Genomic DNA, 14,564 nt, shown 5'->3' with positions numbered 1-14,564 from the left:
CCACGGCCGAGCTCCAAGAGTAGTGAGATTCTTGAAACTCATCAAAGGTATATCAAAGGTAAAGGTACCACGAGGCCTGGTCTTGGACCTGACCCCAAGGGCGTTGACCCCCGGAACACCCTCTAGGTATAATGTACTATATCAATTTTCATTATAAACATTATGAATTAAGAAGATAATAATTGTTTAAAATTACTTACACAGTAGAGTTATATTAATACTGTGAAGAATGAAATGTTTTAAAAAGCTCACAACATAAGGATCATGATAGAATTAAATTCTTTTGTGTCATTGTGTCAGTCCAGAAGTACAAACAGTGTAGCATATGTAGGGAGCCCATGGTGGGGAACCCATAGTGGGGAGCCCATGGTGGGGAGCCCATGGTGGGGAACCCATAGTGGGGAGCCCATGGTGGGGAGCCCATGGTGGGGAACCCATAGTGGGGAGCCCATGGTGTGGACCCCATGGTGGGAAACCCATGGTGAGGAACTCATGGTGGGGAACCCATGGCTTGAAGCCCATGTTTTATCTTTATCACTTATCTTACAACTAAGATATTGCATGTATGCAATCTTCACACAATTTGTTATGCTTTTCATTGATCACATGGTGTATATTTGCTACATACACACACAGTGCTTATATGTACCAAAATACCTTCATATGTGGCTGACCTAAATACATAACAGTCTAACAGGAAATATACCTCTATGCATACTCTTGTTGTGAAGAGGAAACCTCATAAGCTTCTTTCTCCTATGTTTGGGTTATTTGTTCCTGTCATGATATTGTGCCTGTTTGTTTTTTAATCTTATTAACTCTCTCCATACTCATCTTTCAGAAATTGCAGAATACGAGAAAAATGTAAATCGTAACATACATAAGTATAATGCATACCGCAATGCAGCCGCTGCTGTGGCCCAACATCCAACTCGAATTGAGAGCGGAAGTGAGGCAAAGAAGTTGAAGGGCGTGGGGAGCAAGATTAGTGAGAAGATTGATGAATTCATCAAGACAGGAGAAATGAGCAAAGTGAAGAAGGTAAATATTATGTTTATCTCACAGTTTAAATAAAGATGCTTCTAGGCACTGTATGACCACTGTGAGCTTAGTGCTAACCCATAAATGTAGTGATAATAATACACAGTCATTAATCAGTAGACTTGATGGCCTGCTCTTTTGCTTTGTCCTTGCTTGTCTGTTGTAACTTGTAGGGTTGACAATTTAGATTTCAGATTGTTTATGCTCGAATGCACAGGTAGTAAAACCTCAGATTTTGGCAATTTTAGACTGAAAAAAGGGCTGGACAAACTAATTATTGGACAAAAGTCCGTAATTTCGCATTTTGTCCATAGCGATAGTTTCTAGTCATTATCTGAAGTATCAGAGCAAGTCCGCTATCTGCGACGTTTGTCTAGTGATAATGATGAGGCTAAAAATAGAGATTGAGAGATGTCAGTTGTACAAGATACAATTGATGTTCTTGTCAAATACACTGACCTCTGACAAAAGTGAAGTAAAGGCCCATTATCCATGCTTATGAATTCTTAGAAGAGAATGCATCAAAAGGGACCAGCACCAACACTGTAAGCACTTGAAAGAGGAACGAGTTCAAAGAATGTATCCAACTTCAACAATTTCCAAACCATTTATGTCTTCTCAGCCATATACATTTTTTCAGTCATCTACATCTTCTCAGCCATTTACATTTTAGCCCTATACATCATCTCAGCCATCTACATCTTCTCAGCCATCTACATCTCAGCTCTGTACATCTCAGCCATCTATATTATTTTCACTAGTAGATCTTTACAGCTCCTCTGACTCAGAATAAAAGTTATTCTTAGTCACCACTATTGATCACAGCAGTTTACGCCTCATCTCTCCACCACAAAAAGTAAGTAAAATTAATTTAAATTGCATTGAGTATTATAAAATTACTATACAGTACAGCACTGTACTGTAGTACTACAGGTTAAAATATTGTATTCTTAGTGTTTGTTTGTCTACTACATTAGTGGACCAAGTCTCCTACTTCAGAAGGCAACCGGATGATCGTGCGTAGCTGGGCACCAAAGTATTGGACCATTGTGGTACGGTGAGTAGAGTACTGTGTACCTTATCCCAAGTTTGTGGGTTCAAGTCTCCCTCAGCCTGAGATTAGTGTTTGTGCATACAGTATTTCACTTAACTTATTCTGCAAATTCCAAACATTGTAAAAATCTTTTGATGGTCAATGCATGCAGGGGATGAGATGAAAAACTCAAAACCTGAATGCTGGCTGCTTTTGACCAAAACATCAATCGTAGCTGGGCGCCAAAGTATTGTGTACTTTGCGCACTGAGGTTCTGTGTACCTTGTCCGAAGGTTCTTTGGTTCGAGTCTCCTTTGGCCTGAGATTAATGTTTGTGAAAAAAAAAATATATATACATACATAAAATATAATTTTTATTTTAGTTTTTTAATTAACACACTGGCCGCCACCCACCTTGGTGGGAGATGGCCATACATACATACATAACATACATACATACACACATACAGTATTATATATTTTATAATTGTATGTGCCTTTTCTTGGGTTCTCTTAATATGTTTTCTTTAGTATGTGCTTACAAGTTTTATAAATTGAATTAATCACATAATATTTCCCAGATTCGTGGTGATGATACAAATGTTGCCATCACAGGATTAACACGTGTGTCTGGCATTGGACCAGCCAAAGCACGGGAGTTAGTCAATGAGGGTATCACAACAATTGAAGATCTGCGAGAAAATCAAGACAAACTCAATCACCATCAGATCATTGGACTGAAGTAAGGGGGGACTCTCAAGAATTTCATGTCATTTTTGTAATATTGTTTATTTGTTCACTGTTTTCTCTGTTAACTTGTTATAATGCACAGGTTTCACTTTCATGTGTTCATTAGAGGGAAATACACTTCTTTATAGAACCTGCCACACTTTTGAGCTAGTAGGTTGGTAGACAGCAACCACCCAGGGAAGTACTACCGTCCTGCCAGATGACTGTGAAACAAAAACCTGTAACTGTTTTGCATGATGGTAGGATTGCTGGTTTCTTTTTCTGTCTCATAAACACGCTAAGATAACAGGGATATCTTGCTACTCCTACTTACACTTTGGTCACACTTCACAGACACGCACATGCATATATATATATACATACATCTAGGTTTTTCTCCTTTTTCTAAATAGCTCTTGTTCTTTTTTATTTCTTCTATTGTCCATGGGGAAGTGGAAAAGAATCTTTCCTCCGTAAGCCATGCGTGTCGTATGAGGCGACTAAAATGCCGGGAGCAATGGGCTAGTAACCCCTTCTCCTGTATACAATTACTAAAAAAGAGAAGAAGAAAAACTTTATAAAACTGGGTTGCTTAAATGTGCGTGGATGTAGTGCGGATGACAAGAAACAGATGATTGCTGATGTTATGAATGAAAAGAAGTTGGATGTCCTGGCCCTAAGCGAAACAAAGCTGAAGGGGGTAGGAGAGTTTCAGTGGGGGGAAATAAATGGGATTAAATCTGGAGTATCTGAGAGAGTTAGAGCAAAGGAAGGGGTAGCAGTAATGTTAAATGATCAGTTATGGAAGGAGAAAAGAGAATATGAATGTGTAAATTCAAGAATTATGTGGATTAAAGTAAAGGTTGGATGCGAGAAGTGGGTCATAATAAGCGTGTATGCACCTGGAGAAGAGAGGAATGCAGAGGAGAGAGAGAGATTTTGGGAGATGTTAAGTGAATGTATAGGAGCCTTTGAACCAAGTGAGAGAGTAATTGTGGTAGGGGACTTGAATGCTAAAGTAGGAGAAACTTTTAGAGAGGGTGTGGTAGGTAAGTTTGGGGTGCCAGGTGTAAATGATAATGGGAGCCCTTTGATTGAACTTTGTATAGAAAGGGGTTTAGTTATAGGTAATACATATTTTAAGAAAAAGAGGATAAATAAGTATACACGATATGATGTAGGGCGAAATGACAGTAGTTTGTTGGATTATGTATTGGTAGATAAAAGACTGTTGAGTAGACTTCAGGATGTACATGTTTATAGAGGGGCCACAGATATATCAGATCACTTTCTAGTTGTAGCTACACTGAGAGTAAAAGGTAGATGGGATACAAGGAGAATAGAAGCATCAGGGAAGAGAGAGGTGAAGGTTTATAAACTAAAAGAGGAGGCAGTTAGGGTAAGATATAAACAGCTATTGGAGGATAGATGGGCTAATGAGAGCATAGGCAATGGGGTCGAAGAGGTATGGGGTAGGTTTAAAAATGTAGTGTTAGAGTGTTCAGCAGAAGTTTGTGGTTACAGGAAAGTGGGTGCAGGAGGGAAGAGGAGCGATTGGTGGAATGATGATGTAAAGAGAGTAGTAAGGGAGAAAAAGTTAGCATATGAGAAGTTTTTACAAAGTAGAAGTGATGCAAGGAGGGAAGAGTATATGGAGAAAAAGAGAGAAGTTAAAGAGAGTGGTGAAGCAATGTAAAAAGAGAGCAAATGAGAGAGTGGGTGAGATGTTATCAACAAATTTTGTTGAAAATAAGAAAAAGTTTTGGAGTGAGATTAACAAGTTAAGAAAGCCTAGAGAACAAATGGATTTGTCAGTTAAAAATAGGAGAGGAGAGTTATTAAATGGAGAGTTAGAGGTATTGGGAAGATGGAAGGAATATTTTGAGGAATTGTTAAATGTTGATGAAGATAGGGAAGCTGTGATTTCGTGTATAGGGCAAGGAGGAATAACATCTTGTAGGAGTGAGGAAGAGCCAGTTGTGAGTGTGGGGGAAGTTCGTGAGGCAGTAGGTAAAATGAAAGGGGGTAAGGCAGCCGGGATTGATGGGATAAAGATAGAAATGTTAAAAGCAGGTGGGGATATAGTTTTGGAGTGGTTGGTGCAATTATTTAATAAATGTATGGAAGAGGGTAAGGTACCTAGGGATTGGCAGAGAGCATGCATAGTTCCTTTGTATAAAGGCAAAGGGGATAAAAGAGAGTGCAAAAATTATAGGGGGATAAGTCTGTTGAGTGTACCTGGTAAAGTGTATGGTAGAGTTATAATTGAAAGAATTAAGAGTAAGACGGAGAATAGGATAGCAGATGAACAAGGAGGCTTTAGGAAAGGTAGGGGGTGTGTGGACCAGGTGTTTACAGTGAAACATATAAGTGAACAGTATTTAGATAAGGCTAAAGAGGTCTTTGTGGCATTTATGGATTTGGAAAAGGCGTAAGACAGGGTGGATAGGGGGGCAATGTGGCAGATGTTGCAAGTGTATGGTGTAGGAGGTAGGTTACTGAAAGCAGTGAAGAGTTTTTACGAGGATAGTGAGGCTCAAGTTAGAGTATGTAGGAAAGAGGGAAATTTTTTCCCAGTAAAAGTAGGCCTTAGACAAGGATGTGTGATGTCACCGTGGTTGTTTAATATATTTATAGATGGGGTTGTAAGAGAAGTAAATGCGAGGGTCTTGGCAAGAGGCGTGGAGTTAAAAGATAAAGAATCACACACAAAGTGGGAGTTGTCACAGCTGCTCTTTGCTGATGACACTGTGCTCTTGGGAGATTCTGAAGAGAAGTTGCAGAGATTGGTGGATGAATTTGGTAGGGTGTGCAAAAGAAGAAAATTAAAGGTGAATACAGGAAAGAGTAAGGTTATGAGGATAACAAAAAGATTAGGTGATGAAAGATTGAATATCAGATTGGAGGGAGAGAGTATGGAGGAGGTGAACGTATTCAGATATTTGGGAGTGGACGTGTCAGCGGATGGGTCTATGAAAGATGAGGTGAATCATAGAATTGATGAGGGAAAAAGAGTGAGTGGTGCACTTAGGAGTCTGTGGAGACAAAGAACTTTGTCCTTGGAGGCAAAGAGGGGAATGTATGAGAGTATAGTTTTACCAACGCTCTTATATGGGTGTGAAGCGTGGGTGATGAATGTTGCAGCGAGGAGAAGGCTGGAGGCAGTGGAGATGTCATGTCTGAGGGCAATGTGTGGTGTGAATATAATGCAGAGAATTCGTAGTTTGGAAGTTAGGAGGAGGTGCGGGATTACCAAAACTGTTGTCCAGAGGGCTGAGGAAGGGTTGTTGAGGTGGTTCGGACATGTAGAGAGAATGGAGCGAAACAGAATGACTTCAAGAGTGTATCAGTCTGTAGTGGAAGGAAGGCGGGGTAGGGGTCGGCCAAGGAAGGGTTGGAGGGAGGGGGTAAAGGAGGTTTTGTGTGCGAGGGGCTTGGACTTCCAGCAGGCATGCTTGAGCGTGTTTGATAGGAGTGAATGGAGACAAATGGTTTTTAATACTTGACGTGCTGTTGGAGTGTGAGCAAAGTAACATTTATGAAGGGATTCAGGGAAACCGGCAGGCCGGACTTGAGTCCTGGAGATGGGAAGTACAGTGCCTGCACTCTGAAGGAGGGGTGTTAATGTTGCAGTTTAAAAACTGTAGTGTAAAGCACCCTTCTGGCAAGACAGTGATGGAGTGAATGATGGTGAAAGTTTTTCTTTTTCGGGCCACCCTGCCTTGGTGGGAATCGGCCGGTGTGATAATAAATAAATAATTCATATCTTTGCATACTTTTAAAGAATTTGCCATACTGATACTTTTCAGACCACTTAATTATCTCAGCGTTCATTTCTTTAACATTCAAACTTGGGAGACCCAGAAAAAAAGTGTTGCGGGTGAGTGGGGTAAAATTTTGAAAAAAAAAAAAAAAAAAAATCTTACCTTTTTAGAGTCCATTTTTCAGTTGGAATAAAAAAAACTGAAACAAGGTGAAAACTTGCCAATTTATGGTGGATTTAAGTTGGCAACAAAAGCTGACCCATAAACAATGTCAGAAAAATGTGCATAGGATATTTTTGTTATCCCATTTATTTACTGCAAATAAGTTTTGCTAAAACTTTTCCCTATTTTGAATGTCTAACATTATGTACAATAGTTTCTCATGATGCTTGAGGTGTTTCAAGAGTTTTAATGCTTAAAACATGGGGAGATGATTAGCCTGGTAGAGCCCCCACATGGAATATACAATATGAACTGGGTTATATTAATATTGGTAGAATTACCAACAATATGTTAAGTAAAAGGACACAAATGCAACTAATGACATTTTTTTGTGGCAATGTTTTGCTCCTGGAGAGCGAAATGTTGCCACAATAAAATGTCAAATTAGTTGCATTTATGTCCTTTTACTTAATATAAATTGGCACAAATAATTGTTTATCATATTTATTTTGAGAGCTTTTGTCGTATGACAGTATATACAAGAAAATCCTAAGATAATACAATTGATTCAAATTGCAATACCCCTGAAAATATGGAAGTAAATCACATTGTGGGATTTCCTTGGGTTATCCTTGGAAATTTACTTTTAACACACCAGCCGTCTCCCATCAAGGCTGTAGTGAACCGAAAGAGAAGAAATACCCTCACCACCACTCGCTCAATTACTGTATTGCCAAAGATGTTCTGATGTTACAGTTCAGATACCCCTCTAAACTGCAGTATCCCCACCCATCTTTCAGAGTGAAGTCACTGTACTTCCCACCTTCAAAACTCAAATCCAATTAACCAGTTTTCCCTGAATCCCTTAATAAAAGTTACCTTGTATACACTCCAGTATCATGTCAAGTCATAAAAACCACTTGCCTCCACTCCTATCACTCTCACATGCTTGTTGGATATCTAAGCTCCTTGCATACAAAAACCTCCTTTACCCTCTTCCTCCAACCTTTCCTAGGGCAGCCCCTACCCCTCCTTTCCTCCACTACAGATTTATACACTCTTCAAGTTATCCTATTTTGCTTAATTCTTTCTAAATGTTCAACAAAAGTTTTTACCTGAGGGTTTACTTCTTGATATTTTATCTGAATATCTGTAACTTAATTATAAAAATATTTGTAAATACAGCGAAACCCTGGATTTCGTACTTAATCTGTTCCAGAAGATCATTCTAAATCCGAAACGTACAAAAACCAAAGTAATTTTTTCCCATAAGAAATAATGTAAATCCAATTAATCCGTTCCAGACACCCAAAAATATTCACAAAAAATTCATTTTTTAAAGAATATAGTTTTACATACAGAAAACAATGAGAAATAAATATAAAGAACTAATATTAATGATAAATGAACATTACATACCTTTATTGAAGACTCTTGTTGGTGTATTGAAGAAGGTGGGGAGGGGAGAGGGAGTTGGGGTTATTGTTTGGAAGGGTAATCCCCCTCCATAAGGACTACAGGTATCAAAGCCCTCTCTGGGGTTACTTCCCTTCTTTGTCTTTTACTGGCACTGGACCCCTGTCGCACTAAAAATCTGTCCATAGAGCCCTGTTTCTGGGGTCTCTAATATTTGTTGATTTCGACTTCCCATACATCCTGGCAAGCTCAGCTAAACGTACGCCACTTTCGCATTTTTCTAGAATCTCTTTCTTGAATTCTATCATGTTTCTCTCTTTACCAAAAGGCTGGCACTAGGAACTTTCTTTGGGCCCATGGTGGCTTATGTTGCAATTGCAGTCAATAAACAAGCACAAAAATTGCAAAATGTTTCAGATGAATGCTCACTCAACCAGTGACAAAGCCAGACTGATGGTGTTCCCGGGCAGGCGGACGTGTCTGATATGTACAATTCCCGGGACAAGGTACAAAATCCGGAGCAAAAATTTCACCCAAAAAAGTGTTCTATATCCGATATCCGGTGCGTGCGAAATCCGGGGTTCCACCGTATATATTTAAAATGTATCAACTGTAAGCCAAGTATTTACTGAATTTAAGTACGTATATTTGAGGCAGTCTTTGTACACATCTTTTGGTCTCCAGGTTTTTGTAACCTTCCCTACGGCTTTGCTTTTGGCCCCATGATTGCCATCTGTATCAGTGTATAACGAGATGAAAATAAATGGTATAAAATACCGACACAATGGAAACATAAACACATATGCAGTTTAATGTGATCCTTTATTGACAACATTTCGCCCACACAGTGGGCTTTTTCAAGTCACAAACAGATCTACCTGGGGTGGAAGGTACGGGTAGATCATCAGATGCAGCATTCTCCACCTGACCTCAACATTCTGAACCTGACTATAAATACTCCCATACCTTCCACCCCAGGTAGATCTGTTTGTGACTTGAAAAAGCCCACTGTGTGGGCGAAACGTTGTCAATAAAGGATCACATTAAACTGCATATGTGTTTATGTTTCCAGTGTATAACTAGGCTGACAGTCCTTCATTACACTGTGTTTTGGCACTCTCCTTTAGTCTACTAGACAAAGTATTATTTAGGAAACCTCATCAATACAACATAGCTACATCAGCAATTTAAATCTGGATAATGTTTAATTTGCTTTAAGAAATACAGCCTCTCCTTGCTTAATGATGGGGTCTCTGACCAGTATGCATACCTAAATAATGTATATTAGAGCTGATTTCCTCTATTCTGTTTATTACAATATACAGTACATTACTGTATAAACATTTAAAAATATACCAAAAATTTTATAAATGGTGCAGAGGTAACATTAAAACAGTATCAATGGTTGACACAAACCCACTACCATTATAACATGCTCCTCAATTAGCAACAAATTCGGTTTACCAATGTGGTCTTAGGAACGGAACTCTGTCGTTAAGTGAGGAGAGGCTGTATGTGTTTTTTCCAAAAGACGTCATCTTTGTTTACTTCGAGATTTTACAATCCAGCCATTGCTAACCTTAAAATCAGTTTGATTTAAGTGGGTAGCAGATTTCTTTACAGCAGCCTCAAGTTCCCCATTTGTGTCCCTTGGACTTTTGAGCAGTGCTGTGTAAACTATGTGTACACAGCATTTTTCTAATTTTTAGCTGTAACCGACTTTATTGTACAGTATTTCTTACATGTCTTATTTAAACCCTGAAAGTCCAAATGTATATATGTATGTTCTTACCTACCGCTAGCCCCAAACATGTACATTTTATTTTTCCTGCCTCCAAATTTGACATGATTGGCCTGAGATGCCTGGTCAGCATAGAATGGGTCTTAACACTCGGTGTGTGCAGTATTAAAAAAATCTGGGACCACTTAGTATCTGCCAGCTAGAGAAAATAGCTCGGCAAACACCAAGGATTCACTGATGTCATGTCATATTAACACTCCCCTTTTAAGAGGAAAGTGATGTTGACCCCAAGTTTAGTGGCTTTGAGGTGGATGTGGCCACAAGTGGTCGAGGAAATATCAAAAACCTCGATAATAACCCATGTGCAACATCCTTTCAGTTCCTGATCAGCCGGGCTGTGGCTCGTACGTTGGTTTGCGTGCAGCCAGCAGCAACAGCCTGGTTGATCAGGCTCTGATCCACCAGGAGGCCTGGTCACAGACCAGGCCGTGGGGGCGTTGACCCCTGGAACTCTCTCCAGGTAAACTCCAGGTAATGTCTTAATAACCTATGCCCTAAGTAAAGGGAAACAATTCTGAGATGTGTAATAAGTGTTCGGCTGGCTGGCTGGCCGGCCGGCCCTCAGTTTGTCCTCATAGGAAAGATTTCTAACAGTGGAACCTTAGTTTTCAAATGCACTACTTGTTGAACACGTCAGTTTTCGAACAAGGAATTCGAGAAAAAAATATCCTGGTTTTCATATGTGAAGGCAGGCAGGCAGGCAACAGGAAATTTGTACAAATATGTAGTCTTGGAGACTGTGAAAGCTAGTGTAATGAGTGGCTGTAGGAAGGAGATTGAGATGCTTGACGCTGAGACGCTGCACTGCCCATTCATGACCCTAATTCTTGTACAATATACAATAGCAATTCGTCAGAGAGCCCATTGTAACTCTGAGTTGTCAGTAAACGAGTACGTCAGTAAGTGAGGAGAGGCTGTATTTGCGAGAGTAACACCATTGTATGCCCAAGCTCCCTGCTGTTTTTTGCAATTTTTCCATCCTTTTATCTGTTGTTTGTACCTTCATTTTTCTCTTCTCAGTGTTGTGCCTAGGCATTGTTTACAGTTAAAACTAAGTTATTATTGTTTTAACTCCACATTGGCAATTTCTCACTCAGGTAGGGTGACCTCAAGAAGGAAACACATCTGTATTAGGTGCCGTGCAAGTAGTACATGGATTTCATAATTCAGATGGACCTGCCAACTCGATCGTCTCATTCTATCTAATTTACTTTAACCAAAGTTAATTTTTAATTTAAAAATCTTCAGCTGACAGATAGTCTTATGATTATCTCTTTGTTAATCATTTATTTTTATAAGTTTTATTCGTGCATGTATATACTGCAATCCATTTCTGAAATAAGATACAGTGGACCCCTGGTTATTGGCCGTAATCCGTTCCAGAAGGCCGGCCAATAACCGAGATGGCCGATAACCGAATTAATATTTCCCATAAGAATTAATGGAAATACAATTAATCCATTCCAAACAAAAATATTCACAAAAAATTATTTTTTTTAATAATTATGTACGTATTACATACAGTACCTTTATTGAAGGCTAATGCTGACTTCTGGAAGATAGGGAGGAGGAAAGAGGTAGGAGTTAGTGTTTGGAAAGAGACTCCCCCTCCATAGGACCAGCTTGAGAGTCACTGGACCCCTGTCTCACAAAATAACTGTCCAGAGTGCTCTGTTTCTGACGTCTCTAAGATTTCCCTGAAGTGGGACAGGGTTTTGTCACTAAACATGTTGCAGATATGGCTTGTTTCAGCTTTGTGTAGGTGGTGTTTCTCTATAAAAGCTAGCACCCTAGTCCACTTTGCACACACCTCTTTAATCTCTGAAGAAGGCACCTCCTTCACTCCCTCTTCCTCCTCCTCTGAAGCAAGTTCCTCGGCTGCAGTCTGTTGCTGTTCGAGATGAAGCTCTTGCAGCTCTTCAGTGGTTAGCTCTTCCCTGTTGTCCTCCACCAACTCTTCTACATCCTCGCCACTCACCTCCAACCCCAGGGACTTTCCCAGTGCCACAATAGAGTCCACAGGGTTGGCAGGGTCAGGGTCGGCCTCAAACTCTTCAAAATCTCTCTCTTGGACACAATCTGGCCACAGTTTTCTCCAAGCAGAGTTCAAAGTCCTGGAAGTCACTCCCTCCCAAGCCTTACCTACAATGGAGGATAGTGAAGTGATTCCTCCAGAACTCTCTTAGGGTCAACTGAGTGTCCGAGGTCACTTAATCCACAATAATAACTTTTCCATCTCTTCCATTATTGGTGGCCTTTGTTTAGTTAGAAAAGTTACTCCTTTTGCAACATTAGCATCTTTGATTTGTTCTTTCTTTGCCAGGATGGATGTAATTGTTGATTTATTCTTGCTGTACATCCTGGCAAGTTCCATCACTTTCATACCACTCTCAAACTTTTCTGTCACTTCATGCTTAAATTCCTTTGTGTTTCTCACTTTCTTTACCACAGGAACTTTACTAGGAACTTTCTTTGGAGCCATCTTTACTTATTTCACAGTTGCACTGCAAGAAAAAAACACTAAAAACAGTGGTAAACAAGTGAAATGTTTGGATGTACGAGCAGAAGCTTCTTCAGTCACTGAGAGACAAAACCAAACTGAAGCGCAAGCTGCCCCAGCCGGCGGATGGACGCGTCCAAAACGGCCGATAACCAAGCAAACGGCCGATAACTGGGCGCCAAAAAACCCGCTGATAACTGAGTTGGCCGATAACCGGGGGTCCACTGTATATGATATCAAGTATTTTTGTTTATATCTTTATTATGTAATTGCACACCTGTTGTTTATTTGATCACCTGTCATTCAAATGAAACAAAAAACTGTAGTTAACCAGAATTCCAGCTGGGTGAATGTTGGATAAGTGAGCATCCATATTTTCGTGTGCAATAATTTAAAAGTACCTGTACTTAGAGAAATAATCTTTTCAGGTATTTTGACGAGTTTGAAATGAGGATTCCCAGAGATGAAATTAAGAAGATCGAAGAACATCTGAATAAGTACATCACATCTCTTGATTCTGATTATCTTATTACAATCTGTGGAAGTTATCGGTAATATTTTAAGTTCCATTGTTTTAATTACTTTCTAAACTAATGGTTTTTAATCAGGGAAGCCTGTATTTGTCTGGGGGTAAAAATACAAAGCAAAATAAAGCAAAGCTGGGGTACAAGACTGAAGTGTATGAAGTAAACACTTTGCCCAAGGAATAGGAATGAATATGATTGCTGCCAGGGAAAAGTTGTCAGCATTTTGAGCCCTTTATATAGCTTTGAAGGCTTTTCAAGGGTTTTCCTACTCTTGCAGCACAGCCCTGGGCCAAGGTTATCTGGTATTTGCCTCATCAACCTCACCCAAAAAATTCCAGTTTGGATAAATTGCATTTACAACAAAAGTTTTGCTAATTTTCCTTCATCTGCTGAGGTTTCTTCAGTGGAAGAATAATTGTTGATTATGACTGAAGTGAAACATCATTTTCAGGAACTGACTGCCTTCACAAGGTTACTTTCACTGTGGATAGGGTTCTGTGGCTCAGGGAAGAATACAGAACTCATTTACTTTTATCTGGTTCCCATGCATGGTAGTGATATTATAATGAAAGATAATCTTGTTCAACTGACAGCTAATGAAGGAATCCAATTGTAGTTTGAATAATGACACTAGAAAACTTTGGTGTGCACAACTCAAAACATTCCACAATAACCTCCACAGCTGTTGTGTTATTTGCCACTACCTAATTGTGAGAGACAGCATTTCTAACACATGAAACAAAGGCTAGCACCACTAATAAAGGTCAACAACAAATAGCCACTAAATAAGAGAAATCTATTTTTTTCTGTTTGTAATTGCATGTGTAGAAATTCTTATTCATACGTGTGTCACTGATCTACTTCACCTTTACAGTATATTTGTTTTTGATGTAAAAATGGAAATTTTCCAGATGAAATTAAACTTTTAATTTAGTTATTTTTTGAGAGGGAGGATGAAAAAATTTAGACAACTGAGGAAGCACCAGCACTTAAAAAGATTAAGAACCATAGTTTTCAACCAAGTGATTCTAGTTGCATTGTTTGTATATATTTTGTAGATACCCCTTGATTTAAATATTTCAGCAGACTTCTAAAAGTTCTTTACAATACTGGTTACAGAGATTCAGGACATGCTAGGTAAAGAATTAATTGAGAAAATTAAACCAATAGAAAAGCAGCTTATTAATGAGAATTTTTTACTACATTGGCTATTTCCCACCAAGGTACAAGGAAATTCATTCACCATCACTCATTCAATATCCATTTTGTCAAAGGTGCACAGTTCAATAGTGAAATACTGAATGAAAATGAAATCAAAATACAGGTCCGCCATCACAAATCCGGCAATCAGTTATTCGGTTCCTTCAGTTATTCGGCACTAATTTTGGCTAGCATAATTTCAAATTTCCAGGGTCGCCACACCAATCTGCTGGTACTGTTTGGTGGCGCTACTTGCTGCACAAGTCATTCCAATTTTTTTTCTCCATTTATTGTTTTAACCTGCTTACTTTTAGCCCTAGCCATGGTTCCAATGAATAAAAGAAATGCTTCTCATTATGTAAAGCACCTACACAGTACATTATCCATTAAA

At 39.2% G+C, this 14,564-nt stretch overlaps 1 protein-coding gene across 1 annotated transcript in view; it reads left to right on the top strand.

Annotated features, from left to right (window-relative positions):
• Positions 1-14,564, top strand: part of LOC128694360 (DNA polymerase beta-like) — a 90,897-nt gene that overhangs the window by 9,637 nt on the left and 66,696 nt on the right. The window contains exons 2-4 of the mRNA XM_070093507.1: positions 842-1,041; positions 2,656-2,816; positions 12,875-12,997. Coding sequence (XP_069949608.1) covers positions 842-1,041; positions 2,656-2,816; positions 12,875-12,997 — 484 coding nt within the window. The remainder of the gene's footprint in view (positions 1-841; positions 1,042-2,655; positions 2,817-12,874; positions 12,998-14,564) is intronic.

Source organism: Cherax quadricarinatus, chromosome 43 (genome assembly GCF_038502225.1).
Source record: "Cherax quadricarinatus isolate ZL_2023a chromosome 43, ASM3850222v1, whole genome shotgun sequence".
In the NCBI taxonomy this organism is placed as follows: Eukaryota; Metazoa; Arthropoda; class Malacostraca; order Decapoda; family Parastacidae; genus Cherax; species Cherax quadricarinatus.
The sequence above is the reverse complement of the archived record's forward strand: the minus strand, read 5'-3'. Positions and strand labels throughout refer to the sequence as shown.